General features: G+C 35.1%; 1 protein-coding gene across 1 annotated transcript; it reads left to right on the top strand.

Moving 5' to 3' along the window:
• Window positions 581–5,641, top strand: LOC109225216 (alpha-soluble NSF attachment protein-like). Its single transcript, XM_019389811.1, has 9 exons — window positions 581–812; window positions 1,955–2,004; window positions 2,114–2,186; window positions 2,408–2,487; window positions 2,857–3,008; window positions 3,484–3,643; window positions 3,725–3,772; window positions 4,453–4,533; window positions 5,222–5,641. The coding sequence occupies exons 1-9, from the start codon at window positions 668–670 to the stop codon at window positions 5,300–5,302; spliced, it is 870 nt and encodes a 289-aa protein (XP_019245356.1). The 5' UTR covers window positions 581–667; the 3' UTR covers window positions 5,303–5,641.

Genomic DNA, 10,687 nt, shown 5'->3' with positions numbered 1-10,687 from the left:
GATATTAACCATTGAGATCATGGGGAAGATAATGAGGAGGTTACGGAGGTGTGAGAGTTACAACTATAATGATAAGAAGTAGTGGGGATTCAATATAATGGAGAAGAGTAGTGGGAGTTATATTTAATTAGTGTGCATCTATATAATATGCATTTCATAACAAAAGCATCATGCCACTTAAGAACATCCTTTTCCCATTTTAGTATTTTAATAAAAATATATTTTTATACTGATAATTAAATTGTATAAACTTTTATTTTATTATTAGTGACATGCTTTTATAATCACAATGATATCATGAAATATTTAAAATCATAAGTTAACCTTGGACATAGATTTGGTTAAAAATTAAAAAAAATAGAGCTTTTTAAATCATGTTGAAAAATAATTTTGGAAGTTTTTTTTTAGCTTCGTATTTTATACTGTCACTCTGGAACATAAAAGGAAATAAATGGAGCAATAATATTCGTGAGACCCGAATCATTGGACTCTCGTTCTAGTTCCAAGCCCAACTAAGGATACGGGCCTAACAAAAGTCAAGGCCCGTCATTTGAAAAATCAACTCCCTCACCATTCCTTATTTCTTCCTCTCTTCTTTTTCCATTTCAAAATCCTTTTCTGCTAAGCTAAAAAAAAAAAACACCAAAAGAAAGAAAAGAAAAAGAAAATGGGGGATCAGATAGCTAGGGGAGAAGAATTCGAGAAAAAAGCAGAGAAAAAACTAAGCGGTTGGGGACTTTTCGGTTCCAAACACGATGACGCTGCTGATTTGTTCGATAAAGCTGCTAATTGTTTCAAACTCGCTAAATCATGTTAGTTTTTTTAGTAAATTTTATTACTAATAATTATCCTTTGGATCATCAACTTCAGTATTGTAGTGATTAACTTTGATTTTTCGCTTTTTAGAATTATTTTTTTTTTGATCAATTGCTGGTGTCATTTGCTTTTTTTTTTTACCGACGAAATATGTTAGTTTTTTATTTTTAAATTTTCTAATTTGAGCTGATTAAGAATGCTTATTTTAGAATTTTTGAAGACTACGATATTCTGATGTTTTTTTTTAATAAATGAATTTTTATTCTTTTGCGGATAATCTTTATGTCAAAGTAATTATTTGTCACTTGTATTCAAATTATGACTAAAGGCAGCACAACTTTGTACTTTCCAATCTGATTTTGTTCTTAGGCTTTCATTGTAATTTTTATCCATTATCGGATACTTTGTTGTTTGATAGGCATTTAAATTTTTTTGTCTTTTTTGGAAAGAGTTTAAATTCTATACACCGGCGGTGTAAAGTATATTTGTGTACAATCTGCTATAACAGGTTAAATAACATAGTGGTGTAAAAAATTCATTAAAATGTCAGTGTATATAACTTTAATTCTTAAAAAAATGTTTGTTGTTTAATTCTATTTGATTCAAAATGCTTATGTTCGTATTTGTGAAGAGAAGGGCAGTTGTATTACTTTCTCAATCTTCTGATGACTGGCACATGGTTCATTTATGGAGAATAATTTACTGGGCAGTTGTTTATCATATTTTCGACATGCTACTACCATTGACTGAGTGAACTATTACTTGTTATAATTCATAGGTTGTTTGATGTTTACACTATTACCTGATTTGTCTATGTGCTTTATGCAAGTCACTGAAGCGATACCCGAAAATGGAAGAAAGGATAATGTAAGCAAGGTCTAAGGTTTTTATATAACCCTTAGTTGTAGAGAATTTTCCTAATTTGTCTTTTCGATAGTGGAACTGAATGGGCCTAAGTGAGGCAGAATGGATATAGAGGGTTCATATTGTCGGCCCCAACTTGGGATTGAACCATAGGAGTAGTAGTTATTATTGTTGTTGTAGGGTCTGTTAGAGAAGGCTTACTGTTTCGTAAAGTAGATCATCTATATGGTATGATGAAAAACTGCGTATTAATTTTGGAATGTTGGTCTTTCAGGGGATCAAGCTGGAGCAGTATATGTCAAAGTAGCGAATTGTTATCTGAAGGTAAGTTTTCGATCCTCTTGTAATGACTTCTCTATATCTGATGCCTTTACCTTTCATTTTTCCTACAAAAAATAAATTCTTCAACTACTTTTTATTAATATCTTATCAGTTGGATAGCAAACATGAGGCTGCTGGTGCTTATGCTAATGCTGCTCATTGCTACAAGAAGACAAATACGAGAGGTTGTGTGTTGCCTTCATGTTCTTCAATCCAATTCTTTTATGTTGTGGAATGTCAATGTCTTATGTGCTCCAAACTGATATGTGCCGACATCCATGGACATATGTCCAGTATTCATTTCAGGGCCATGTTCTATGTACTCATCACATTTAATTCATTTTTTTCATAAGTCAAGTTTCACTTTTGCTGAACAAAAGAACTCTTTATGATATATCTCTTGCAGAGGCAATATCATGTCTAGAGCAGGCAGTAAACATGTTTCTGGACATTGGAAGGCTAAATATGTCTGCAAGATATTACAAGGTACACATATATCATCTGTGAGAATCCAGATGTGCTCTTTGATGTTTCCAATAACAGCATTATTTGCTTGATCAAAATTCTTTTATAGAGTGAGGTCCGTTTTGGTATATGTTATGGTTAGTCTCTTAAATTTACGTTGCAATCTAAACTTTGATATTATCAAGAATGTGGTCCGGCCCTTCTCCGGACCCCGAGCATAGTGGGAGCTTAGTGCACCAGGTTGCTTTTATAAGAAGTGATATGATTGTCTAATGTAGTACATGGCTGTCCGGTTTCATTGAAATGATTGTGGATTTCGTGCACAGTTGGAGTGTATCTTTGGCAGCTTGATTGCATTTGAAATATACATAATGATTCTGCTGTGTCCAGGAAATTGCTGAATTATATGAACAAGAGCAAAATTTGGAGCAGGCTATCATTTACTATGAGAAAGCTGCTGATCTTTTCCAAAGTGAGGATGTAACAACATCTGCAAATCAGTGCAAGCAGAAAATTGCACAATTCTCTGCTGAACTAGAAAAGTAAGAATCTTTTTCTGAATTAGTAATACAGTTTTCCTACAGAAAGAATAATTGTGTCTGGAAATTGCAAATTTATTGCTGCATATGGAAATATTGACACAGTTAAAGACAAAGACAACTGGTTAAAAAGGTACTAAGAAGCTGCAAGACGAAATTTCTCTCAGAACAATTCCTGGGTAATCTGGATTTGATGCTAAGCTTCCCTGTATATCTTGCATTCTTCTCTGTGGAATCACATTGAATTCTATCCTAGTCTCTTAGAGTACTGGTGCAATAAATCTTCTATATGGATTGAAAAAAAGGAAAAGATATAAAAGGAGTCAAAACCAATAATTAGGAAAAGAAATCATTTCCAAACTAAGAGTAGAAATGTGTATTAAATACCATGTTAAAAGCGCTTAGTGCCTTATACATGTTAATAAACTAATGTTTTGCATTGTAGAAGAAAACATAACATTTAACATTTGTCACCTAGATATCAAAGAGCAATTGAGATCTTTGAGGAGATAGCACGGCACTCTGTCACCAACAACTTGTTGAAATATGGAGTTAGAGGGCATCTTCTAAATGCTGGTATTTGCCAACTTTGTAAAGGTGATGTTGTTGCAATAAACAATGCATTGGAGCGATATCAGGTACAGTGTTCTTCTTGTCAAGCCTCTAAGATTTCAATTCGACATGATATGTTTAAGTAAATATTGCATGCTGACTTGCAGGAACTGGATCCAACATTTTCAGGGACACGCGAGTGCAAGTTGCTAGTGGTATGCCTTAGTTTGTATTAACTCAAGCATGCGAGTTCTTTTATCTTGCTCCCTTGACCGTCTCTTTTAAACAAATTTGCGCACTTTATCTGTGGATATAGTAAGATATTCCATATCAAGTATGTAAATTGCCAAGAATTTGTCCAAAATATAAATTGTTAGCTTTAAGGTGATTAATCTGAAACTTAAAAACAGTGTTTAATGCAGACAGGGGAAATGTAGTTTGGGAATGAATTACCAGGACACAAAACAGAGTTTCATGCGCAGGTTGACATGTGTCCTCTTCCATTACTCTTCTACGAGAGGCATAAAATTTGCACGTTTATTCATTTGTCATCTCTGTAAGGGAAAACCGATGTGATGGATGAAAGTGCAGAAATTAACGACATATTGGTGTACGGGGTTTTGTGACAAATAGGACAAACATCTATGTAATATTATTAAATTAAAGAAAACTATCAAACTCAGAGGAAATTGAATTGACTGTAGAAATGATTTCTTAGGGACATGGACACAATGCTTTGTAACCAAAATAGCTACTACTATGATGATGAACCATCAAAGCAACTGTGTTCTCTCACTTGATAGCATAGTTATTGCTTTCAGAACTCAGAATCATTTTATACGTCCTGAATTTGATAGTATAGAATTAATTAGGGAGATTTCTTTTGCAATTACAGGATTTGGCAGCTGCTATTGACGAGGAAGATGTTGCTAAGTTCACTGGTTCTATCAAGGAATATGATAGCATGACAAAGCTGGTATATTTTAGTTGTCTCCACTTCTTTGCCTACAAAAAGAAATAGAAGTGTTTAGATGTTATCAACTGCTGATAGTTGTACATCGTGGGGTTACTTCTTTCTGGTTTTTGAGATATATATTCCTATCTACTAACTCCCTAATAATACTTGAACATCATCATCAAATCTTGCTCTACATAGCAGAAAAGTTACTCGGAGGTTTTCCTTTTCTCTAGCATGTTATAAGGTTATGAATACCATTTGTGCCCCATTATGAGATTGGGGTGCAGGTTCTGTAAATGACAGAGAAGTAGATGCATTTCAGGATTAATCGATGTTGCAGTTAACCTTCAGTCATTCTCTACATATATTGGCACTGAAACTTAAATGCAAAACTGGACATGTGTAAATGACTGTAAGTGTTAAATGTAGTAAAACTGGTCACACCTTTGGCAGTGCATTTAAGCACTTCTGTTTGATAGTTCCAGTTCCAAGCTACTAAATTAAAGAAAAGAATCCTTTTGCTTATCTGGAAATTTCAGAATGTGTACTATCTACTGGTAGTTCTCATATTTCAGTTATTTAAGCAAAATGGGAATTTCTTACTTGGTTGGTTCAATCAACCTTAACACATTTTGTTATGCTTTCTCTTTCAATGTTCATCGCAATACTTATGCCGTCTCTATCATCATTTTTCTTCACTTAACAGGATGCTTTGAGGACAACACTTCTTCTCAGAGTGAAGGAAGCATTGAAGGCGAAGGAGCTAGAGGAAGATGACCTTACTTAAATTGATCTTCTCTGAGATTGGTTGTATATTGCATTGCTTATGATGCCAATTTATTTCTACTGGTTGATTGTTTCTTATCATATTACTTATACATCTCATTGTATTGGTTGAGTATGACTATCAAATTGAGTTCGACTATCGACAAGGTTTTAGCCTGGTAGTCGGTATTGATGGATTGCATAGAGTTCTTTGTTGAATTTCCCATAAAAAATACATAGTTTTGTCTATGTTGGTTGAGTTTGACTGCCAAATTCAGAGGCCAAACAACTTTCAGATAAAAATGTTGTTACTGTGATTGGAGTATTAAGAACTTCTATACAGTACTAAGTTTTTTTCTTATTTCTATGTATGTACAAGTTGAAGAGTAAACGTAAACCTTTGTACATCATGTTATGTTTAACGAAAATGCGTACATTACAAAAAACTGTGGTCTATATATAAGGAGTAAATTCATTGTATGTGTTTACGCATGGTCACAGATTTTTTTATATTACATACATATTCAGATGAGATGAACAGTGAGTGACAAGTGAATTACCACATTTTTACTCGCATTAAGAGATGAAAACTACTGTGTCTTCATGTGATAATATTCCACAAAAATATATAAATGAATAAGTAAATAAAATTTTCTAATTTGGAAAAATTCTATTCTCGATCCCTCTGCCGAGCTTTAACCTGCTCCGCATAAACTCCTTAGTAGTTCCATCCCTCTCCTCTAAGGGGAGACAAGGGAACATAATGTCCGACGAACTCAATAGCTTTTGTTTAGATCTTGTATTTGTATTAGAAATTTTATTAAATTTGTATTAATATATATTTGCAAACCTAATAACTAAGCCATGCTGTGAGTTTGACATCAAGTTCAGAAACCTTAAACTTTAAATTTTAACTCTGCTTCTAAAGACGCATGTTCGAAAAAGGTGATATGTCGAGAAAGGTAAAATTACTTTGGAGACTCAGCTGGAAATAGCTTAAGTGAAGGGGCCTAGCAATGGCAGAAAAAAAAAAAAAAACCTATGAGCCGGGGGGGGGGGGGGGTAGGTATTATTCCACATATGACCAATATTTCTCTAGAGTGAAACTATTATAGCTAGTCTTGCAACAACAGTAGTGTATACGAGTAAAATCGGGGCTAGTGAGCACCCCGATTTCTTGGTGGGGCAAATGAAGCAAGGACATAACTATATGGAATCGGGATCTAAACTAAGAACCTCTCGCACTAATGCCCGAACGAAGCGCTTACCACCGGGGCCATCGAGACAATGCCCCCCGAAGCCGGTTCGGGCTCCAAGACCTCGGAAGGCATAACCAAACGGTTGTACATGACTAACGAAGGGCCGTGATATTCGCGCCCAACCAGATATCACGGCGTGGATTTCAGTCCATATTGACAACGAATCAGTGATTAACGAAAAAGAAGATTTTTACCTTTCTTAGAATTGTACTTAGGGTAAAACTCTCCTACTAAAGTACACTTGTTTTATCTGCTTCTAAAGTTATTCAAAGTTCTTATTTTGGTTCATAGTTCTCCATAAGTACTTGGCTTCAAATAGGGGGCAGAACAATACCTAAGTTCAGATCCGAGCACGGACCTAACTTCACAACTGGTTTGATTATTTATTCTATCTTTAATTCACTTATTTAACGTTAAAGATCACTTGTATTGGATTAGTCCACATATCCTTAAAACCGCGTATAAATTCAATTGTTATCTTTTTTTAGGGTAAACAAGTAGACATTTGCTAAACGATATGCTCAACAGATTCAGACGCAAAGCAGAAGCTATATTTTTCTGCAATGGAAACTTTTGTACCTTTCATGTGACAATGCTCCCCAAAAATACATAAATGAGTGAGTAAAATATTTTAAGTTGGAAAAGACAAAATAAAATAAGTAAGAGGTTGTTTGGTTCCCGAGATTAGGGGTTTATTTCTATATAATAAAATTTGGGACTAAATTTATATGGTGTTTGGTTGTGAATATTAACTAAAACCAGGATAAAATTTATATCAAAATCTTAGGATTATCTGTCAAATATAGGAGGTAGAATTATAATGTTGAGATAAACTTATCATGGACCAATGAAAATGGGTGAAATTAAAAAATAGTCAGATTTACAACTGGTAATTGAAAAATAGCCACAGTTTTAAAAGTAATAAAAGTTTAGCCACTTTTCATGTAAAGATAAAATCTGAACAAAAACAGAGTTAAAACTTCGGAACTATTCCAGTATAATATGCTGGAGTAGGGGTGTGCATTCGATTTATCGATTCGATTTTGACCCTTATCGATAATTACTTATCGATTATCGATTTGTACACATGCTTATCGTTATCGTTTCAATAAGGTTTCGATTTTTTCGATTTCGATTTATCGATTTTGGGGGCTTATCGATTCGGTTATCGATTACACCAATAAGAAAATTTGCGGGATTCCACGGAAAGTATATCGCTATAAACGCGCCTAACTAATATGGACAAAAAGAAGCTAAAATAAGACGAACACCATATATAATATAAAAATTGTGTCAACAAGCACATGCAACAAAACTAAAGTAAGGGATCAAATGTATGCCACCAACACTCCAACGGTATAAAAAACACAAAACACATCATCACGGCTAATTCTGTTTTCCATTAATTTGAACTTTATTCCCTTGATCTTTAAATATGATCATTCCTTAAATGTGGTAGAGGAAATAATTGGGTAAGGGACTTAGGGTAAAGGAAAGGGTATAGATTAGGGAAAATAATATTGTATAGCCGCTTTCAAAATAGTAGCGGAATATATATACATTCTGTATGTTATATTAATCTACACAAATAGGTAATTACTCATTTAACAAGTGTCTACAGTCTAGGGGTGTTGATAATAGGGGAATTTGACTATAATCACACCTTAAATAATCACCTTCTTGTGTAGTTTTAATGCTAAAAGTGATGACAAAATGCTCTTATTAGTGCTTTTCATGATTTGTAGGTGATATATGTATAAAGACGGCTAAGGAGCAGTTTTGGAGTCAAAAGTGATGAAAAAGAGGCCAACTGTGAAATTTCCTAAGTGACCCGTGCAAAAACAGGCCGAAGATTCAGAGAACTGGATCCACCGCGGTTTCACCGCGACCGCGGCAGAACCACGGTGGGAAGCAGCTGCAGAAGTTCAGAGATTCCGCGAGGGTGTTTGGCCGCAGTTCTACCGCGACCGCGGCAGAACCGCGGCAGGCGCAGAAACTTCTGGGACCAAAGTGTCAATTACGGGATTTTTAGACCTAAATCCTATTTAAAACATTAGACTTCGCCCAAGAGAGGCATGTATTGATTTTTTAGGTTTCTTAGCAAGGAAAACAATTGGGAGAAAGTACTCTAAACATCTTTCTTCTTTTCTTTTGATTTTATGATGAATTCAAGCTTAGTTTATTCTCCCATATCTATGAGTAGCTAAAATTCCTTGTCTAAGGCGTTGATGGAACCTATTGGGTGATGAACTTCTTGTTTATGTGAATACAAATTGCTAGTTTAATCTTTATTTGTTCAACTTCGTGTTCGTTGTAGTTAATTGACAGGATCCTCAATTAGCTGTGCCTATTTAGTGTGCATAACTTGGAAAAGAGTGCATATTTAGGGTATTGTTGAACAACACCACTCCTAGATTATTAGAGGAATCTATAATTGCGGGTTTAAAGGCTGGATTAGGAATAACGAAGCCTTGGGTGCAATCTAAATTGAATTGTGCTAAATAAAGTAAGCTAGTGTATCTCGGGAGAGTGCAATAGTAAATTACTGTGATTACTCGGGAGAGATTTACGGTAAGATTAGCGTTCATGATTGATAGAGATGTGTGGGTAAATTTGTATGAGCATAAACAGAAGAGATTCCATCAATAGGGGAAATCATTGCCTTAGCATTTTTCTCATAATTGTTTACAACCTTATTAGTTTAGTTTACAGCTATTTAGTTACTTGCAAGCTAGTTGTTAAAGAACATTCAACTGAGATTTAAATATTTGGGAAGCTGGTTCTGAAGACTTAGTGGGTCTGAAGATAGCAGTTGATAGGTTAACTCTCTGTGGATTCGACCCTGGGCGTAATACTCGGGTTATATTTGCAACGTCCGCAGAGTCCTTTTTATAAGGCATAGTTGGGCGTGATCAGGTGTGCATTCGATTTATCGATTCGATTTTGACCCTTATCGATAATTACTTATCGATTATCGATTTGTGCATATGCTTATCGTTATCGTTTCAATAAGGTTTCGATTTTTTCGATTTCGATTTCGATAACAAATAATCGATTCGATTTATCGATAAACCGATTCGAATGCACACCCCTATGCTGGAGCTCGGATTTTTTACATATGAGCTTCCAGCATAATGTGGTGAAATTTTATAATATGCTGGAGTTCCATTATAATATGCTGGAAGTTGATATGCATGAGCTTTATAATCCCGCATATTATGTTGGAATTTTACGTGTGCTGGAGTTCCAACATAATATGCTGGAAGTTTATACGCAGGAGCTCCATAATCCCGCATATTATGGTGTAACTTTACGTGTTTCAGCAAAACATTGACTATTTTTTAATGACTTCAAACGCCGGCTATTTTTCGATTACCAATCCGAAAAATGGCTAGCCCATGTTATAACGTGCAGGTTTAGCTTTCCCAGGAAATTCTAATGCATGGTATAATTAATAAAAATATTCAACAAACTAAAAGAATATATGATTCAAAATCCATAAATAATAATTTTCGCACATCATCTATTAGATAAATGAACTTTTCTAGGCTCTGTTGTGATAATTATATACTTAAATTAATTTTTAAAACTCTCTTTCAACACTCCCCATCCAAATCACCCCCTCCTAATCCACCCACTTGCCACTCCGGCCCTCGGCCGCCAGTCCCCCAACCAACCACCCCGCCCATCCCCGCCCGTGTACCTGCCCACCATGGCCCACCACAACCCCCGATCCTTGACCTCGACCCTCGATCTGCCCCCGACCCGAACCCCCCATTGCCCCCTCCTCTGGCCCACTCAGGCCACCTTCATAGTATTTATCTAGATTATATATAACTATTTTTGAAATAATATTTATTGATTACCAACTAAACACGTCTTTCGTCATTTTTTTAGCTGAGGGACTATTTGAAACAACCTCTTTGTTCGTATAGGGTAGGGGTAAGGATGCTTATATCCAAACTCCACTTATGGGTATTTACTAGGCCGTCGTTGTTATTGTTGTAACTAATCACGTGAAAAATAAATAAGAAAATTATTTATTTTGTAAGAAAATATTTTCCTTCCTGCCAAAACACAACACCCAAAATATTTGCTCCTCTCTATATTTTAGACTTCCCACAGCATTACATTTCCAACCAGAGGCT

Source organism: Nicotiana attenuata, chromosome 5, assembly GCF_001879085.1.
Source record: "Nicotiana attenuata strain UT chromosome 5, NIATTr2, whole genome shotgun sequence".
In the NCBI taxonomy this organism is placed as follows: Eukaryota; Viridiplantae; Streptophyta; class Magnoliopsida; order Solanales; family Solanaceae; genus Nicotiana; species Nicotiana attenuata.
This window is presented reverse-complemented; position numbering and strand designations above follow the sequence as displayed.

Coding starts and splice junctions, on each gene's coding strand:
- LOC109225216 (XM_019389811.1), top strand. CDS start 668: ATGGGGGATCAGATAGCTAGGGGAGAAGAATTCGAGAAAAAAGCAGAG. Junction 2,488..2,856: donor TGTCTGCAAGATATTACAAG/GTACACATATAT, acceptor TGCTGTGTCCAG/GAAATTGCTGAATTATATGA. Junction 4,534..5,221: donor ATGATAGCATGACAAAGCTG/GTATATTTTAGT, acceptor TTCACTTAACAG/GATGCTTTGAGGACAACACT.